At 46.9% G+C, this 20,738-nt stretch overlaps 1 protein-coding gene and 1 long non-coding RNA gene across 13 annotated transcripts in view; one reads left to right on the top strand and one right to left on the bottom strand.

Annotated features, from left to right (window-relative positions):
- Positions 1 to 20,738, bottom strand: part of LOC139361300 (disco-interacting protein 2 homolog C-like) — a 56,299-nt gene that overhangs the window by 18,974 nt on the left and 16,587 nt on the right. For 5 of the 12 annotated variants that reach the window (XM_071089914.1, XM_071089916.1, XM_071089915.1 and 2 more), the window contains exon 3: positions 20,145 to 20,279. In XM_071089914.1, the coding sequence (XP_070946015.1) occupies positions 20,145 to 20,279 (135 nt within the window). Of the gene's footprint in view, positions 1 to 1,089; positions 16,257 to 20,144; positions 20,280 to 20,738 lie in introns of those variants that run through there. The other 7 variants (XM_071089918.1, XM_071089922.1, XM_071089923.1 and 4 more) reach the window with 7 other exon arrangements.
- The window catches only part of LOC139361301 (uncharacterized), a 26,346-nt gene continuing 16,784 nt past the window's right edge, over positions 11,177 to 20,738 (top strand). Inside the window, exon 1 of the long non-coding RNA XR_011618844.1 lies at positions 11,177 to 11,255. This is a non-coding gene — a long non-coding RNA (uncharacterized lncRNA). The remainder of the gene's footprint in view (positions 11,256 to 20,738) is intronic.

The following is a 20,738-nucleotide window of genomic DNA, read 5'->3' as shown; positions in this document are numbered from 1 at the left end:
CGAGTCCTCGTGTGAGCTGTGAACTGTGGGTGGTGGTGCCGTGTTGATGCGGGTCTGTCGGTCGTACAGACATGCTGGTCTGGTGAGGGCAGGAGAATGATGGAGGCTGTGCCTGTGCTGGGAAAGGATATGTGAGGACTCTCTGTACTTTCCTCTTGATTTTGCTATGAACGGAAAACTGCTTTTAAAAACGTCTATTGAAAAGGCAAACAAAAGAGTGCTGGCCAGACAACATCAGTGTGAGGGTGTGGCCTGTGTTCTACGTTCAGAATTTCCCTTTTAGAATACACATATCTAAATTTTTCAAAGTTAAACCTTTGCATTAAGTAACTCACTACCAAGTTACAGTATCAGCTTGAGCGCTGCCAGGATGGCCAGGATCCTGTATCCTGACCGGCTTCTCCCCTTACAGGTGCAGTTGACGTCCATGGCCACATCTCAGTAAGCGGCAGGACTGGAATCAGGAGTCAGGCTTTGCGGGACAGAGAGGAAGTGAGACCTTGTAAGCACGTGGCTGAGGGCGGGCAGGGAGGAGCCCGTGGCAGGGAGCCGGCAGGGATGACTTTTTGACCAGTTTTCCTTATCGCTGAGGCCTTCTTAGACTTGGGGAGTTGGGAGTCCCCACTCTCGGGTGCCTCAGAAACCAAAGGCTGCTTGTAATGCTCAAGTTCCAGATGCCTCAGGGGAGGTACCTGGGTTGTTGGGTGCAGTTCCGTTATTTGCTGCTCGGTGGGATTTGCCCGCAGCATTTCTGGTTGTTTTTAAGAGCTGATGTTTGAGCTGCTTAAAATCACATATGGATGTCGATTTATCTATAAAAGTTAAGAATGGAATTTGAGTGCAAAGAGTTGTGAAAATGCTCAAGGTTATGTACTAATGTATACATTACATTTGTGGAAGTATTTGAAAGTGCAGGATTTACATTAAACACTTCTCTTGATTTTTGTAATATCTACCTGTCATTTTCCCATTTGATTAATAGATGTCAGAGGGCTTAAATTTTGAGTGCCTGAATTCACTGAAATTAAAACTTCTTACATCAAATGTAATTGAACTGAATGTAGCAACAGTGCATACTTTTAGAAGTACTGATTTAAAAAAAATATATAAAAACACATATCCATGAACATGCAGATGGGGGCAACATATTAAACCATGGAAGTAGAATTAGTATTGTTTTCTGAGAAGACAAATTTTTAAAAAGTCAAGGGGTTTTATAACTTTCTAGTTTCCAACTTATTTGCCCTAAAGTGGAACATTGACAGCAGCAGAAGAGGAGATCCTGGGCCAGTGCAGGCTCTGGGAGCAGCGGGGTGAGTGCTGGAAGGAGCTGGCTGGAGGCAGAGCAGGGAGGTGCTCAGGCAGGCCAGGACGGCCTCAGGGCACGCGGCTCAGTGAGTGAGAAAAAGTTCACATTTCTTGGAGAGCCCTTGACTCTGCCCACAGAAAACCCAAACTCCTTCCAACGGGGATGTGCATCTCATGTAAAAGTTGTTACTCCCAGAAAGAAAACCAGTGGAAGTAGAAATTTTACGTATGCAGAAATTACTTCAAATTTGTTTCTAACCTTATCCTTTTCTTCCCCCATCTTAATGTGTGGTGACTTTCTGCAGGTGACGCACACATCTTAGGAGAGCGCTGTATTTCAGTTGCTGTTGGCTCTGATGTGACTTTGTGGTGTCCGATGTTCTGGTTCTGAGGTTCTGCGCAGAACGTGGCTCCTCCCTGCTGAGTGTTGCTTGTTGAAGGCCCGTGTGGAAACTTTTCCTGTAAGCTCGTTGACCGCAGCAGTCTTGGTTCAGAAACCTTTGGACCTCCTGAGACTTCACACAGCCTTCTAACCTTTCTAGTGTGACCTTTTCATTTTACTGTTCCCCATTAACCCAGATGTTTTCCAGAATGTAAGCAATCTGCTGAATGCAGGGTCGGGGGTGCCCTCCGTTGGCTCTGGGGAGAAGCATGGCTGTTTCTCCGGGTGGAGCTTCCCGCCCACCATGGTGTGCTCCAAGCCGCAGCAGGGTTCTTTGGCAGAAATAATCGTCGAAGGCCTGCGTGGTATGGCTGTGGGTATGCGACCTCGCGGCCATACCGGCCCCTCCCCATCAGTGGTACCACAGAGAGGAGCAGGGGGAGGCCTGATGTGCTTCTGAGACTGCGTTGTCCGTGTGTAACTAGACATGCAGAGAAAGTGTTGGAGATGAGCAGGAGACGGTGTCTGTCCCTGATGAGCTTAGCCGTGCCCTTGAGCGGGTCAGGTTTCTGTGCGGCTGATCTGGACTCAGCCTGGCTGTGGCAGTGCAGGTGACTGCTGGGCTTTGGCAAGGCTGCACCCACTGTCCGTCTGAAACGGCCCCCTTCCCAGGCTCGCTGTGCCAGCTGGGCGCCCAGGCCTGATTTCCCGCCAGGACGGAGGCCCTGTGTATGTGTTGGGGAAGGGGGAGGTGGGAGTCCTGCTTTATTGCCGTATCCAATGCCACGTGGGGTCAGCACTCAGGAAACATGTGCTGTGTGGGTCAGCGATTGAGTTCAGAAACCTGGAAAATTCAGCAGTGTAGGCTTTGGCCATGACCTGTCCAGCCCTGCGGCTCTTTGTTTCTGTCTCTGAATTTCCTGCCATAGCATCCTCCTCCTTCCAGGGGCCCCTGTTCCCATATGGCTGTTGGCAGCTTCACAGGTTCCTCTGCCTCCCCTCCCGGGCCCTGGTGTGGCTGGGGCAGCTAGTAGCTATGCAGATCCCACAGCCAGTAGACGGTTGGTGCCAACGTCTTGGGCCTGGGTTACCTGAGTCAACGACTCCAGTACATGGCTGAGCTTACCCCGAATGTCTGGATCGGAAGGCCTTGGGTTGCAGAAAGGTGGGAGTTCGATATCAAAGGACAGCCTGCAATGCAGAAGGGGAAATGGCTGTGCTGGATGGCCAGCTAGAGGAGTCTGTGCAGAGCCTGGGACCCGGTGCAGACACAGAGCTGACATGGGCAATGCAGTGACACGGCCACCGTGGAAGTGGGCAAAGTTACAGGCTTCAGACCGATATGGAGGGGCTGGTCTAAAACAATCCTCATTTTCCTTTAATCCTAGCAACTGCTGGCTTTTGGGGTGGGGAAGTGAGATCTGTGGTGGCCGCGAGGAGAGACAGGGATTTTAATTAAACCCCTCTTTCTGGGAGAGGGGAGTAGCCTTTTCTTTAGGACGGTGAGCATCGTCATCTCAGGCAGCTCAGGCTGCTGTAACGAAACACCATTGACTGAGTGGCTTATGAACAACAGGAATTTGTTTCTCACAGTTCTAGAGGCTGGAAGGCAGGATCAGGGTGCTATTGGGTGGGTTCTGGTGTGGGCTCCTTCCTGGTTGGCACATACCTTCTCTCTGGCCCTGATACAATGGGAGGGTGAGGGATTTGCTGGACCCCTTTGTGAGGCACAAATCCCATTTAAGGGTCTCCAGCCTGAGGAACTCATCACCTCCCAAAGACCTCCTGACAGCATCACATTGAGGGTGAGGATTTCAACCTGTGTTTTGGGGGGCAGGCAGTTCGCAATCGTCACCCTCTTTGTGTATTTCTGACTCAACATTGAGTCTGCCTTTGGCTCTCCAGGGGACAGAGCCTGTGTGGACACTGAGCAAGGTCAGAGCTGCAAGCATGTGCACATCGGGGGCAAGGGAGCTGCCAGGGGTGTGAGAAGGGGGTTTCAGCGTCAATCGGAGCTGCTTTCCTGGCAAATGTACTCATAAGCTATCCTGGCAACATTTGCTTTTCACGAAGAGTCGATGAGGCAGTGGGGGCAGCAGGCGGTGTTGCCAGAAGCTTGGAACTGATGGGCAGCAGAGAAGGGGCAGAGGCCACGACCTTGGGGTGGTCAGCAGTGCCAGGTGTCTGCCCTCCAGGACTCACGCCTGTGATTGTGCGGAGACTGAGCCGACCGGGGCTTGCCGGCCAGTGTGGCTCTCATGCAGGTGATTATCGGGGTTGGTTTCTATGTAATGTTCCCTCAACCTCATGCCCCCCCCCCCCAACAATTTCTGTGCCTAGCAGAAATCATGCTGCATTTCCTTGATGAAGCCTTGAGTTTCCTGTGGAGATGTAGGAATAGCACGATTTGGCTCACGTCAAAATACTTTGCAGTGAAGCTGCACGGAAGAGGTTTCTAGGCTTCCATTTGACGTTTTCAACAATGCCTGAGTGTTACAGGACTGTCTTGCTTGTTAAAAAGCACCAGATGAAAAAGGCTAGTAGTTAATTATGGAGACTTTTTACATTAGCACAGAGACGGTGGCTTGAGGCAAATTCAGTGTAACGTAGGTGTGTTTGTAAGCCGTCAAACGGACCATCTCTCTGCGGGCGACACATGTTTTCCGGTATTGGTTTTGTTCTGTAAAAGGATGACTGGCATGCGGTACAGTCGTTCCAAAATTCACCTGGAAGGTGTCCACATGGTGCTTTGTTTTCTCCTGACATTCTGGGCACCACGAGGAAGTATTCCTGTCTTCAGCACTAGCAGGAGACTTTTCCTGAACACCTGCTCCTCTTTGGCGTTGTGGGTGTGAAGGGGTCAGAGTGACCCTGTCTTCATGGAGCTTTCAGACACCATGGGGATAGTGTGGCACAAGTGTCGGGCTCAGGTGGGACTCAGGTGGGACAGAGGCTTTCCCCAGAAAACAGCTGCCGATTCCAGGACGGCCCTCCTGCATCATGTCTGAATTAAGGCTGTTCTATTACAGCAGGGGTGTCATGTTAACTGGAAGTGCGCTTTTGTTCTGGGCAGTAAGTAAATTAATTGTACATTTGCCAAGGACAGTGAGGTTTGATTTGATGAATCCAGTAGGGAAAAGGAGAAGGGGCGTGGCTGGGTGGGGACGTGTGTGATGGGAGCAGAATGGAGCAGCCATCCAGGCTGTTGGGATGGAGGGGCCGCGCCCGCATTTTCATGGGGTCTGTCGCTGTTTGTGCCACTAGACCTGAACCTCTGTCTCTACAGTAGTAACGCATCATTCACGTCCCAGCAGGCCAAGTCCTCAGGAAAATGGGGCCAAAAAGTAGAAAACCATGACCGTAGAAGGCAACGGCACGTGACTGAGCTTTCTGGGTTGTGCGTCCTTGTGATAAAAACAGTCCTAACTGAGCTGAACACCAGAATGAAAACGAACCTTCCTCCGTGCTGAAGTCGGAAGAGGTGTGCTTGGCTATCCGCAGTGCCTGCCTGTTTGGGCGGTGATTACTGCAGGTCACACGTGCTGTACAGGAGGAGGGCAGTGAACTCTGGAGCCAGGCTGGCCGGGTGCAAGTCCCAGCTCCATAGCCAGCTCTGTGATCTGGGACAATTCACCTATGTCCTCTGCCTCTCGGTTTCCTCCTCTGTAAAAGGGGGGTAATAGTCGCATCTATCTGAAAGGGCTATGTGAGAATTAAACGACCTTGTAAATGTAAGGGGCTGAGAACAGTATCTGCTCTTGGTGAGCAGAAGGATGACCAGGAGGTGACCAGCAAAATACCCCTTTCGAAGCCTCAATACTGTTCTGTAGTGAGCAAAGACATAGCTCCTCTCTGGACGAAGCCATTAATAGTCGATCCTGGCAGGCAGAGTGCAGATTCCTTCAAATCAGAAATTTGAACTCTGGCCAATGACTGCTGTACTGATTAAATCTTAGGATTTGTTGTTAATGGTAAAGTAGTCTACAAAAACAGAAACAGTCTGAAGGAGTTTGAGAGGGTGTGGGCTCAGCTGCAACCTCTCCTCCCAAGGCCGTTGGTCAACATCATCTCTAGCCCTGTGGAAAGACAGAAGCAGTGAAGAAAATGTCGGACAAACATTTGGTGTGTTTGTACACTTCTCCCAGAAATCCTAAATGCTTTGCATGTTTCAGCTAATAATTCATTAAAATGGATTATGCTGACCATTTTATAACCTACTTCACTGCTCTCCTGTCTAAATCCATCCCTTTGTGACACATTTTTTTTACACTTGGCTCATTTTTTCAATTGTGTTTGCTGTCTTACTCCCATGTAAAGGATAAATGTGCATGTTTGTTGATTTGACTGAGACAGCTAATGCTAAATGTCTCTGTTCCTTGAATGTTGACTTGTGATGGTGTCATTTAAGTCTCTTCTCTTACCCCTTGAGTCAGCAAAATATTCCGTGTTACTTTGAGCAAAACTTGCTCATTAGTGTTATGGAGAGTATAAAAGCAAATGGAATAAGTTTCCTGCCTTCAGGAGGATTGAAATCTCAGTCGGTATGACAGCATGGATGGGAGTCGGCTCAGTTTGCAGCTTTTAAAACATGTTGGAATCTTTCCTCTGCCACTTTTGATGGTGAGACCCTGAGCAAATCATTTCCACAAGCATCATGCTCTCCATCTATGACATGGAAGTAAAAATAGCAATCTTGACAGAATTGTGATGACTACAGACGTGTACCTAACCTCTTATTTACTGCCTCCCGATAGAAGATATTGTAACTCATCCCATTTGAGAGCAGGTGGTGATCACCCCATCCTGTGAGATTCAAGTATAAGTATCTGGAATCCCCCATCTGCAGGTGAGGAAGACCCAGCAGCCCTCACAATGTCTTCTGGAAACTGGATTTTGTTTGAAGGGTGAACTGACTCCAAGTTTCTTCTGTTTTCACGTATTGTCCTTCCTACGTGGCTCCTGGGGTTTTTCCCTTCCTCCCAATCTACATTAACCTGATAACAGCCAGCTATGTTTTCTAGAATTCCCCTAAATTGACTCATGCCAAATACTGAATACAGTAGATTGTGAGGGGTTCATTAAATCACGATAGAGCATCCTAAGAAGGAAAGTAGACACCTTTGTTCTTAAAGGGTCTTCAGCTATCCCACCCTGGAGAAGGTTGCTGATTTCCTTTTCTCCTCGGGCAGTCTTGTTACTATGCATCACTTCTTTTCTCTGAGATGGAGTCTCGCTCTGTCACTCAGGCTGGAGTGCAGTGTCATGATCTTGGCTCACTGCAACCTCCATCTCCTGGGTTCAAGTGATTCTCCTGCCTCAGCCTCCCGCGTAGCTGGACTACAGGTATGTGCCACCACACCGAGCTAATTTTTGTATTTTTGGTAGAGACAGGGTTTCACAATATTGGTCAGACGGGTCTTGAACTCTTGACCTCGTGATCCATCCACGTTGGCTTCCCAAAGTGTTGGGATTACAGGCATGAGTCACCGTACCCGGCCTGCATCACTTTTTATGCCTCGTCTTCATCCTTACAGCTTCTCCTTCCTAGTGGCCTCAACTCCCAACCCCGGAGTACGGGTCACAACTGTCCATCTTCATGCACCACAGCTTAATTCCCCTTCTTCTCCTCCCCACCATGCCCTATGGGCTGCTTTTCTACAACCAGAGTGGAGACCCAGGGAGATCTGCTAAACTAAGACAGTGCTCACCCCTGGGAGAAAAATCTACTTCCCAGTTCTCAGTCCTGCTAAACTATTGTTAAGATAAAGAAGGACCATGATAAATCCTATTGGCTAAGAGAAGAAGAGTCTCCATGTTGCCATAGGACAAGAGAGGAGGTGACAGAATCTGCAGCCATTTGGTCGAATATGTGATATGTGAGTCATTCTGAGGAATACGTTAAAATTCTGTAGTCAGATCTTGGAAAATGGTAGTTCCAGCAGAGGGAATAATATAACAAAAAACCCAGGCAGAAAACAAGTGTGTGTGTGTGTGTGTGTGGAGAAGAACAATAATGTGATGTGAATGAAGGGTTCGGTGTCATGAGTGAGAAATGGCTGACCGAAAGTAGGGAGATGCAGAGAGGAAGATACCACGGGAAGACTGAACATCACATTAAGTGATTTAGGTGATTCTGCCTGCAGTGCAAATATTTTGGGCTCTGAAGTGAAGTCATCAAAAGGTTTACGTCTGTAATGGAGGATTGGTCTAGATAGCCTCTCAGATCCCACTCGGCTTTGAGATCCTTGATTCCGGGTCACACCTGCGGGTCTGGAGGGCAGTTCTGCAGGGTCATGAAGGAAGGATTCCAGGAGGCTGGGACACGAAGGGCATTCAGGTGACCACATCAAGAGATCAAGTGGGGTAACAAAAGCCTGAACTAAAAGGAATGCAGTGTAAATATGAAGGAGAAAGAGGAAATGGGAAACTTACTAGAAACGATAAGTAGAGAAAAAGGGGAACGTGTGATTCCAAGGTTTAGAACAGTATTTGTAAGTTACAGTCCCACAACTTCTTGCATAAACAGTATCTAAGAGAGTCATTTTAAGAAGAAGAGCAAACTTCCAAGTTCCACTGAAAGACATCAGCATCTCTGTGGAGTGAATTGGGGAAAGAGAATGAAGAAGTCTGCTCAACTTTTAGACACACAAAATGTGAATTGAATTGCATGAGTGACAACAATGTGAAGATATTTAACAGGAGCTCTTTTTTCTCTTTTTGGCCTACGGTATTTAATCCTTCTATCATTATCGTCCTTTCTCTAATTTGATGTCTTTGAACCTTTATTCAAAAATCTACTACGTATATGTAACATGTTTGTGAGATTATTACTAGACCCTCTAGGAGGTTTCATTAACCCAGTTTTCTCTTATTATACCAATACCACACTATCTTGGTAGTTCAGGTAAGTCCTCCACCGTTTTATTCCAAGTTGTCTTAGCTCTGTTGGGTTCTTTAAATTTCCAGACACATTTTGGAATCCGCTAGTTCATTTCTACTGAAAAATAAAAATAAAAATAAAAATCATGCTGTGATTTTGATTGGAATTGCATTAAACCTCTGATCCACAAGCGCAGAACTGACATCTTAACAATATTGAGCCTGCTGATCCATGGACACAATATATCACTTCATTTATTTAGTTCTTTAATTTATTTCAACATCACTGCCTGCTTTTCAGTGTATAGATCTTACACATCTTTTGTCAGATTTAGTCTGAGGTATTTCATGTTTTGATGTGCTATAATATTGCTTTGTAAATTTCCATTTCCAATTATTTCTTTGCCAGTGTATAAAGAGATATTGCTTATGTGTTTAGCTTGTATCTTGCAAGCTTTCCAAACTCACTTATTAGTAAGTAATTTATTATTATTAGTTTTAGTGGCTTTTTGTGATTTCAGGAGATTTTCCACACAGGTGATCACGTCACCTGCAGATCCAGATAGTTTTAAATCTTTTCTAATAAGGGTGCATTTTATATATTTTAACTTGCCTTATTGCACTGACTAGACTCCAAAAAAATGCTGAAAAGCAGTGAGGAAAAAGTCATCAGGTGGGATGGTAAATACAGCCCCTGTTCTTCCATTTTGACCTGAAGCACCCAGTGTGATCATTTTCTCATTTGATTTTCGTGAGGACTTTTTGTTTCCTTTTTTTCCTTTATTTTTAAAAAATACACTATCTTTTAGGCAGTTTCACCTTCACAGAAAAATTGAGGGAAAGGTGCAGAGAGTCCTTCTATATGCCTTCCCTTCCCCCACGTGCACAGCCTCCCCCACTAAAAACTCTCCTGCCCAGAGGGAGCGTTTGTAACAATTGAAGAACCGACGTTGACATATTGTCACCCAGAGTCCACAGTTTACATGAGGGCTCCGTCTTGGTGCTGGTTCTATGGGTTTGAACAAAGGTGTCATGACATGTATCCACCATGATAGCATCGTACAGAGCAGTTGCACTAAAATCCTAAAAATTTCCATGTTCCACCTCATCATCTCTCCCTCTTCCCAACACCTGGGAACCACGGATAGTTTCACTCCATAGTCTGGCCTTTTTCTGAATGTCCTTTAGTCTTTTCTGATGGGTCTCTTTTGTGTAGCCGTGCATGTTTAAAGTTCCTAAGTGTCTTTTCATGGCTTGACAGCTCACTTCCTTTCAGTGCTGAAGAATATGCCATTGTTTGGATATATCACAGGTTATTTATCCACTCACCTAGTGAAGAACATTTTGGTTTCTTCGTTGCCTCCAAGTTTGAGCAATTATGAATAAAGCTGCAATAAAATTAGCAATTATGATTAAAGCTTCTATAAATGTCCGTGTGCAGGTTTTTCTGTGAACACAAGTTTTCAACTCCTTTGGATAAATACTGAACAGTGCAATAGCTGGATCACATGTTAAGAGGATATCTCGTGCCCATCAATGATACACTGGATACACAAAATGTGGCACGTATATACCACGGAATACTATGCAACCATAAAAAAGAATGGGTTCCTGTCCTTTGCAGGGACATGGATGAAGCTGGAAGCCATCATTCTCAGCAAACTAAACTAAAAGAGGAACAGAAAACCAAACACCACATGCTCTCACTCATAAGTGGGAGTTGAACAATGAGATCACATGGACACGGGGAGGGGAACGACACACACGGGGGCCTGTTGGGGGTTGGAGGCAAGAGGAGGGAGAGCATTAGGACAAATACCTCATGCATGCAGGGCTTAAAACCTAGATGATGGGTTGACAGGGGCAGCAAACCACCATGGCACATGTATACCTATGTAATAGACCTGCACATGTATCCAAGAACTTAAAGTAAAATTTAAAAAATAGGGAGTATAGTTTGGTAAGACAATGTGATAATTTTACAAACACAAAACATGTCATACCCACTTCCCCACCTCCCTCAAGTGCTTTCAACAGCATCCTGTTGCTGTTATTAAGAGAATAAAGCATCTACCATCATCTCCCAGCCCCTGCCTGCCTGCCTTCATTCTTGTCTTGTGCCACTTTCTCCCGTGCTTACTTCCTTGCACGTGCCTGTTTCCTGCTGCAAGAGGCATTCTGCAGCACCCCCATCTCTGTTTAGACCGTGGTGTCCCTACACTCCACCGCCCTCAACAATCAACCTCTACTTCTCTCCAGACTGCAAGGGGATCATACCTTCCAGAATGCATCGGTTTTCTACCTCTCATCCCAAGATACGCCAGATTCTTTTACAGCATAAATTTAGAGAACCCCGCTTCCCTTTCTTTGGTGTGCTTTCCTGAATTCTTCATCAGAAACCCATTAGAGTGATTGTCTTATTAGTGCCCATTCTCCCCATCAGGCTGCAGGTTCGTGAGAGCAGGGGCCACGGTCATGTTGGTGAACCACGGTATTCTCAGTGACTATCCATGTGCTTAGAAAGTATTTGCTGAATGAGTAAATGGGTCTGCAGTTCCAACCAAAGCTAGAAGCTTGACTTTGGAAGAATGAAAGTAGATAACGTCTCCAAAGCAGACCCCATAGCATGAGAAAAGAAAGGAAGAACGGAGGCAGAGCTGAAGGATGAATATCGGCACAGGAGTAGGTGAGAGTTCCAGAAATGCTGGGTTTTCACGTGTTTTTACTTACCTCCTATCTGTGTTTCCATCTCTGTGTAGCGTGACTCTCACATCCCTCTCAATTTCTACATTTCTTTACTGACAAGGACAGAGGTAGTGCATTGGACACACTACTAACCAGCATACTCTCTCGGACTTGCAAGGAAATGTAGAGAAAACAATCTAGAAATGGTATCTCAGAAGAAAAAAATATCAAAAATATGAGAATAAATGTGGGAAAAAAATCAATGTTTAAAGACAACTTCTCAACATATTTAGGTATCTCTGGGACCTAAAATTTCATCAGAACTCCCCACACTTCTTTCTTTTTACATTGCTCTGTGTGTGTGTGTGTGTGTGTGTGTGTGTGTGTGTGTGTGTGTGTGTATTCAACAGAAATCTACCAAAAAAAAAATAATAATAATGCTATTGCTAGAATAATGCTACTACAGGGGAGAAAAATGTAATCTTTTCTTCCACCCATCTTAGCTTCATTGGTTGGGGTTCCTATAACAAAAGACAGATGAACCCCCAAAAAAGCAAGCGGAGGTTTATTAGCATGTATATTTCATATATACATGAGAGATACACAGGGAATGAGGGAATCTCAAAGAGACAGCTCAGACCTTTCTTTTATATAACATCTTCAACAAGGATAATAAATGTTTCTAGAAGTGCCAAGACAAAGTAAAAGGACTTTGGGTCATTGGGGGCAACAAATTGTGGGAAGGCCAATAAATGATAGATTTTTGTGTAAATTCCTCTGGTGCTGTTTCCTGAATAAGGGTCTGAAGTTGTCTACAGAGATTGAGCTGCGTCCTTTCTGGCAGAGAGGGGAGAAAGGGCACTTTTGTCTTTGTATAATATGATTATGTTGTGTGCTTTTCAGAAACTAGAGGGAAGGCCAGAGCGCTTCTTAATTGCTTTCAGCTCAAAATATTTTAGCATGGCGTGTTGTATTCTCTGCACTGTTCCTGCTGCAGATATCTCTAAAGGCATCAGTCGCATCCACAGCACTACTTGTGGGGAAATATTGAGCAGAACTGGAATCAAATGTATAATTCAGCCCCATAGAATCTGAGCCACAGGACAGAGAGAACTGCCCGGGAGTCAAAGCAGACACTGAGCAGCTGACATTCTAAGAGTCTCCTTCCAGTAGATCGGCGCATAAACTCAAGTTCTTTTCACAGATTTGTCTGTGTTTCTTTTTTGGAAAAAAACATAACCCTGTAGCGAAAATGTCTACTTCACAGTGCACCAAAACATCTGGAGCCTTAGCCAGAAGCAGCACAGACCCAGCCAGAAGCAGCACAGACCCAGGCAGCCTGGTGATGTCCGGCGGGGGCAGCCCATAAAATCCATCAGCATGTGGCCCTGCGAGCCGCCACCAGTAACATATGTTTACATGCTAATGAATGTCAGGCTCATTTAGAACAAATTTGCATCCATCAAAGTCAAACAGCGAGCAGAGCAGCACATTTTCCTGTGTGTCAGTGGCCCCTGAGATACCAGGGAGAACTTGAATTGCCTGACCCCTTCAACTTCCAAGCATCCCAGAGGGAAAATGCAGACCCCAGGAAAGGACTGTGCTGGAAACCATTTGTTCTTACAGATGTCCGGAGTAGTCTTGTGACTGACCCAAAGACTCCCCTCTGAGGGTGGGGGAGACCTAGGTTAGGAGAGGGTGAACCGTGCTGCCTTCTAAGACCTTCCTTCTAAGGGAGGTTGGGAGAAACCCAGAGTAGGTGGAGGTGAGCCATGCTGGCAGGACCTTCCTTCTAAGGGAGGGTGGGGAGACCTAGGGTACGTGGAGGTGAGCCATACTGGCAGGACCTTCCTTCTAAGGGAGGGTGGGGGAGACCTAGAGTAGGTAGAGGTGAGCCATGCTGGCAGGAACTTCCCTCTAAGGGAGAGTGGGGGGACCTAGGGTAGCTGGAGGTAAGCCGTGCGGGTAGGATCTTCCTTCTAAGGGAGGACGAAGTGTGCTTTGCTAGACTCTGCGCTTGAGTCTCAGCGTGGCGGACCCAGATGGGAGCAAGTCACTTCTATCCTATGATTCTGGGTGTCCTCATCTGTCATGGAAGGTTTGGTTAGATGAGCTTAAAGTCACTCCAGTTGCAAAGCTGTGTGACTTGTAGATACACGCCAGTGTGAATGACTCACTTCACTTTTACAAGTTGCACAGATAGCCAGGCTTCCCCTTGTATCAGTCAGGAGGTCCCAGAAGACTTTGTCACAGGCAAAGAGGTGATTAAAAGGAGTCACTGACGGGATTCTTTGGAGATCGGTGGGCAGGGCCCAAGGGAAGTGAGAATAGCACTCCCCAGATTATGGGCAAGTGATGCCTGGGGAGGGGCTGCTAACGTGGACAGGCATGAGTAAGAGAGGACTGAGGACAGCTCCTCTCCCTCCTCCACCTTCTACCTGCTGCCAGCAATGAATCCAACCAGCAGCCCTAGGCCAGGCCAGGCTCCCAGAGTCAGAGCCAGGAAGAAGCCAGGCACATGGAGAAGCCACTGGTCCCCACCAACACCAAGGGTGCAGTAAGAATTTTGATGGAAACATTTAAAAACTCATTCAACAACTTCCTATCTCCCCAACCAGCCTCTACATATGATTCCACCTTTTCCGACTCCTGAGCCATCCTCAGGGGTGTCACAGGGGTGGGGCTGCCTGCTCTGCCCAGGGCCTGGGACCCTCCAACCTTCGGAGGTCTGGAGTCCCCTCTCCCCTCCCTGGCAGCAACTGTCTTCTCTGCTGTCAAATTATCACTTCCATCCTCCCACAACACATGAGAATTTAAGACGGGATTTTGGTGGGGACACAGCTAAACCATATCAAAGGGGGGACCTGGGGCTTCCTCATGGGGCTCTGGCATGAGCTTGGGTGACACAGGTTATAAGACCCCATCTGCTTCAGGTTTAATTGCATACCCCAATATTCCCAGGTTGTAGTCCTAACCAAGGACCTCAGAATGTGTCTGTATGTGGAGATAGGCCTTTTAAAGAGGTGATGAAGGTAACGAAGTCATTAGAACTGATGCCCTTGTAAGAAGAGATCAGGACACAGACATCTATTGAGGGACAACCGCACGAGGACACAAGAGAAGATGCCATCTGACAGTCAAGGAGAGATGCCTTAGGAGGAGCCAGTCCTGAACCCACCTTGACCTTGGACCTCCAGACTCCAGGACTATGAGAAATACATCTCTGTCTTTTCACAAAACTGCCTGTGGCAGCCCAACCAGAGCCATGCGCCATCTTTGGTTCTCAGAAATTCCACTGGTTTTTATACTCCTGGATTTTAGGAGGCCCCTGGATGACCAGCATGTGGCTAAAGTTAGAGAAGGAGTTACTTGTGTAAGAGAGCCCCACACATCTCTGAGCGGACACCGTACAGCCCATGAGATATTGGGTGTAGTACCATCCTCTCTTCCCTAGGATATTAAGAACAATATCACAGGAGGGGTGTACAGCCACAGCCCCTGCGTCACTGGGAGCAATAGCATCTTCTCCCCCTCTCAATATAAGGAACAATATCCCAGGGTGGGTGTACATCCCCTGTGATATTGGGTGTAACGTCATCGTCTCCCAATGCGGATATTAAGCATAGTGTCACAGGGGGGTGTATACCTTCTCCGCTATCGGGAATAATATCCTCTCCCCTCAGGACTGTATGCAAAATATCGAAGGGGTTTTACAACTCTTGCGATATGGGCAGTAATATCATCCTCTCCCCACCTAGATGTTAGGAACTCTATCACAGGCGGCCGTACATTTCTTGCGATATTGGGAGTCATATCCTCTCCCATCATGGATATTAAGAACAATATTACAATGGAGGTGTACCACCCACTGCCATATTGAGAGTAATATGCTCTCCCCTTCGGGATATTAGGAACAATATCGCAGGAGGTGTGTACAACCTCTGCGATATTGGGAGTAATATCATCCTCTCCCCCTGAATATAAGAAACAATATCACAGGAGGATGTACACCCCCTGTGATATTGGGAGTCATATCATTTTCTCTCCCTCTGGATATTTGGAACAATATCACAGTGGGTGTGTACACCCTCTGCGATTTTGCCACTAGTATCATCGTCTCCCTCCCAGGATATAGGGAACCATATCACAAGGAGGTGTACACCCCCTGCGATACTGGGAGTGATATCGTCCTCTCCCTCCCTGGATACTAGGAACAATATCACTAGGGAGTGTACACCTCCTGCAATATGGAGACTAATATCATCCTCTCGCCCCCTGGATATTAGGAACCATATCATAGGGGTGGTGTACACCCCCTGTAAAATCAGAAGAAATATCATCCTCTCCACCTTTGGATGTTAGGGACAATATCACGGGGGAGGTCTACGCCCCCTTCGATATTGGGAGTTGTATCATCCTCTCCCACCCAGGATATAAGGAACAAGACGACCGAAGGGAGGTACACCCACTGCCATAGTTTCAATAATGTCATCCTCTACCCCCTGGCTGTTAGGAATAACATCATAGTGGGGTGTACACTTTCTTCGATATTGGGAGTGATATCATCCCCTCCCCGCTGGATATCAGGAACAAGTCTATTAATTATTAATATTAATAAATATAAGAAAAATTAAGAGTAATCATCGACATTAATAATCACAATAAAGATAGTAAAATAGTTAAAAATGTTAACGATTAGCATTAATAATCAGTAGTAATATCACTACTAATAAAATAATGATATCAGCAATTGTTACTTAAATCAATATTAAGTGATGCTGGTAATAAAATAACAATATTAGCAATTATTTTAAGCATGCATAATCATATATTTAAAATAATTATCCATAACAGTATCCTATTAATAGTATCATTGATAATTGTTAATATCGATCATGGATGTTTAATAATTAATCATATTACTCCTAATACCGCAGGGGGTGTACACCTACCTGTGATGTTGTTCTTAATATCCAGGGACAGAGAGCATGGGATGTTGTTCCTAATTATCAAGGAGGGGAGAGTGCAATATTACTCCCAATATGACAGGGTGTGTACATCCCCCCCAAGGTACTGTTCTTGCCATTCAAAACAAGAGAGGATGACATGACTCCAGATATCGAAGAAAGTGCAAACCCACGTGTGATATTCTTTCTAATATCCAGAAAGGAAGAAGAGGATAGTAATCCTCATATGGCAGGAGGGGTACACTCACTCTGATATTTTTCCAAATATGCCGGGGGAAAAGAGAATAATTGCATTCCCAATATCGCACCAAGGGTTGTACACCCCGTGTGAGATGGTCCTTCATAATGTTTCAAGGCGGGAGGGATGATATTATGACATATATGGCAGAAAGTGTACACTCCCCAGGGATATTGTTCCCATGATCCTGGAGGGAAGGGGATGATATTACTTTAAATATTACAGAAGGTGTACATGCCCCCAGTGATATTGTTTCTAATTTCCACGTGGGAGAGGAAGATATGACACCCAATAATGCAGGGAGTACAAACAGTCCTGGGATATTCTTCTTAACATTCAGGGAGGAAGAGGATATTACTCCCAATACAGACGGGTGTACACCCTCTGACGGTGTACACACTGAGGGTATACACCCATCTGTGAAAGAGTTCATAATTTCCAGAGAGGGAGATGATATTACTCACAATATCATAAACAGGCTGTGAGTCCACCATGGCCCCTAATAGCCAGCGGGAGGAGAAGGGGTGGCTATTAGTCCCCACCTTGTGGGGGTGCCTCACCCCCCTGCGAGGTGACTCCTAATAGCCAGAGGGGGAGAGGGGGTGGCGATTAGTCCCCACCTCGCGAGGGGTGCCTCACCGCCCTGCGATGTGGCTCTTAATATTCGGGGGGGAGAGGGGGTGGCTATTAGTCCTCACATCGTGGGGGAGGTCCTAAAATAAAATATATGTTAACTATTTAAAGGTGTGAATTTTATTACATATAGAAAAATGTGCGTTTAGCGTACAAATGTGCACATTTATGTCAAATACATGAAAACACATAATCCAGGTGTTTCGGTTCATACCACTGTAGAGACTTTTCGGTTTCTTTTCATACAACTGCCCAACTGGGGCCCAGAGCCAACACCCACCAGCTGTGTCACTGCGTCTGTTGTTTTACTGTCACACACCGGCCCTACCCCACAAAAAAAAAAAAAAAAAAAAAAAGCCATGGCATTTAATAAAAAATTAATTTTACAACGTTATTAGAGATGACTTGTAGTCCTCTTTGAAGAGACTGCAGCATGTGAAGGATTTCAAATACAACTGTGTTCTGGGTCTCCTGATCTAAGGACCTATCCGCACTGGTGGCTTTAGCAGTGCTTCATGCAAACTTCCAGAAGGCATGTGTGTCATGTCTAAGAGCAAACTAGAGTTCACGCCTCAGCACTGTGTGCCTCTTCTTTCTTCCGTCCCACGGGCACCGTCTTCTCCCAGGGAGCTGGTGCTGTGCTCTGAGGCTCTGTCCCACCAGTCCCTGCCAAGTCCCTGGGGCCACTGTGGAGAACCAGCCTCCGTCTGTCAAAGTGTGTTGTGCAGAAAACAACTCATCCAAATCTGTTTAAAAACCACACATTTGCGACGCCTCTAGGCCTCAGAAGGTGGAGGCAGACAGGTAAAGGCAGCTGCCATGGGGGCTGAAGTTCAAGCCGGTCTGTCCGGCGACTGATGGGCACTGTCTGCAGTGAGCCACTGCACATTTAGCGAGGCTGTCTGGCCCCTCACCTCTGCCAAGCCTCCACCCGTCGAGTCTGGCCTGGATTCTCACACGCCTGCACAGCCTTCATCTGGTTCATAACTCAGCTCACAAAGGGCCCCATACAAAGGCCCCCGTACCGCGGCAAGGACGGCGGTGGTCACACCTGTGGTCATTTATCCTCTCTGCATCTAGCTCCTCTTCCTGAGGCAACAGCACCTCTGAAGTCACAGCCTGGCCTCCCAACTCTTCCCCGTCCCGGGCTTCTTGGCATGTTGCTCTGCTGCACACACCTCAGCAAATACTGCTGATTAGCCAGAATCACCCAGAAATCTCTTAACCTTGATTCTGGCTGCTTTTATAATTTGTAATATTTGTACTTCTGGTGTGATTTGAGGAACAACAAATTTTAAAATTAGAGAAGATGTGGTTTTTATTCTCTCCTTTCTACTTGCAACCTTGAAAATTCAAGTAGCAGCAAGGGTTTGTTGAGAGTAACTTCCACCAAATAGAACCTATTACAAATGTACTACAGAGTGTCAAATAACCACATAGATGTAAAATAGAGATGCAGACACAGATATAAAATCCAATGGTTAAACCAAACTGAGAAATGCTTGCCAGTTTGATAGGCCTTCTGAAACTTGACAAAAATGTTGGCTAAGGGATACAAGATGTTATGAGATGAGTGAGATGCTTGGCCTAGAACCACAGGCTCTCTCCTCTTTACAGCAGAAAATCCATAAGGAAGTCAAATCTGAAAGAACCAGGTACCATTGAACGGCATCATCAGTCGTCCTTCCCATCCCTCGGCCAGCTGAGGTGAGTGCAGCCAGTCGTTCACCAACATCCATCATCCATCCTCCAGGCCATGGCTACACTTTACTCCCAGGCTCCCTGTCATTATGTAGATTAGGTAAATCCTAGCCACTCTCACCTTAAGCCTACCCCTGCCAGCGTGGCAATCACCCAGTCCCAACCACAGCAAGGACAGCCGTGTCCGTGGGAACACAGAGCAGCGGTCTGAAAGGAACCTGGATCTCTGAATACCTCATGGAGCAGTCACCAGCCTGGAACATCCTCCCTGACGGCTTTGCAAGACAGAAAAACTCCTTGGTTCCTCAAGCTACAATACTGCAGAGTCTCAGGTCACAGCATCCTTATCTACCCTCGTCAGGAACCGTTCAATGCTCATCAAGACATGAGAACAAAACTGCAGTGGCACAGTCACACTCGACGCAGACCACCTGCTGCTCACATTCATCGTATTAACACCAAAAAGCCACCGTGGTGGATATCCTGGATGTGGACACTCGGCGGCTTTTTGCTGGAGATGCGCTTTGTGCATTTATCGCACGACCATCTTGGCATCAGGAGCTGCAGCGCAGATGGCAGCTGTGCATGTCACAGGGAGTCTTATTCGCTGGAATCTCAGCCAGCTCCCAGCATCAGCTCCCACAGGGTCCTCTCCTCCGGGAGCACGTGCTTGGACGCCACAGTGTCCTGTGGATCCACAAAACCGCGCTGTCCTCCCTGGCCACTGTGCCTGTCCACTGTGCCTGTTGCGGCTCCGATAGTCCTCCGTGTCTACCTGTTGGGGCTCGGATAGGCCGCCTTGTCCGCCTGCGAGTCCCGTGCACTACAAGATTACGCCATTCCAAGGCTGCTCGATGAGGCTTCACACGGGGGCATTGTATTTCATTCACTGCTAGGTTCTACACTGACTTTTATGACCCCGGGGAAGGACTAAGACTTAAATAGAACAGCGGCTAGGTGATACAAACCGCCGCTGTAATCAGAACATACCAAGACCAGGCCACAGGAAGGAAGAAGCAGCCCTGGGCCGCAGCCTGTTACCAAGTCGCTGACATCTCTGTCCAACATGGATAAAAAGACCCTCTTTCCTCCGAAGTCTAAAGCAACATATCGGCCCATCTAACAGTAATTCTGTTGTACATTTAACTTCATCTTGCCCTTCTAAGTGACTGTTCACGGTCTTAACACCTGAACAAGAATTTCTCAGTTGCTGAACCACTGTTCGTTATTCAGCAGATAAAATGGCAGCAGATTGCACCCCAGGAAGAAACACACCCAGTCACGGGCACAGAACGGGACATCAGCACAAACCGTTTCCCAGAAAAAAACGCATCTCTGCTTTGGGACATACCATCCCCGGTCTCCATGAGCTCGGCGTTGCAGTACTTGGGCGCTGTCCGGGACCCCGTGGAACCCTGTGGTCGCTCCATCTGTATGGAGTGCTCTGAGGTGTACGTGGTTACGTCAGGAGGTGCAGAATGATTATCTGTAAAGAAGCACATCGTGAGTGTTTCTGGTGGTTGTGGCGTTTGCTCTGCAGGTTGAGCAAGCCATAGCTCAGGAAGAGACGGGAGCGCAGACGCTCACCCTGGGGGTGCCGTGAGAAGCCAAAGCCGATCTCAGCCACGTCTGCCACAAACATCTGGCACAAAGGGGGACCCCAGCATAACTCATGTTGCCGAAAATGGAGTAGAGTTCGGTGAAACCTCAATTTCCTAACAGGAGCCACGTCAGCGGCATTTTAACTAGAATAACGTTAGACCGGCAATGGCAGGGCGCCAGGAAGCGTGTGTGTGTTCATGGAAGGGTCCCGTTTCCTGTCGGCCACCGTCCACACAGCCCAGGGCTTTACTCGCGCTTTGGAGCCCAGGGCCTGGAAATGGAAACCCAGCTCTGAAAACTTCTGGGGATTTGGGGATGTCCCTAAAGCTCTCCGTGCCTCAGT

This window comes from Macaca nemestrina, unplaced genomic scaffold, assembly GCF_043159975.1.
Source record: "Macaca nemestrina isolate mMacNem1 unplaced genomic scaffold, mMacNem.hap1 Scaffold_151, whole genome shotgun sequence".
NCBI classification, from domain to species: domain Eukaryota; kingdom Metazoa; phylum Chordata; class Mammalia; order Primates; family Cercopithecidae; genus Macaca; species Macaca nemestrina.
Note: the sequence above shows the minus strand (reverse complement) of the source record. Positions and strands in the feature narration are given on the sequence as shown.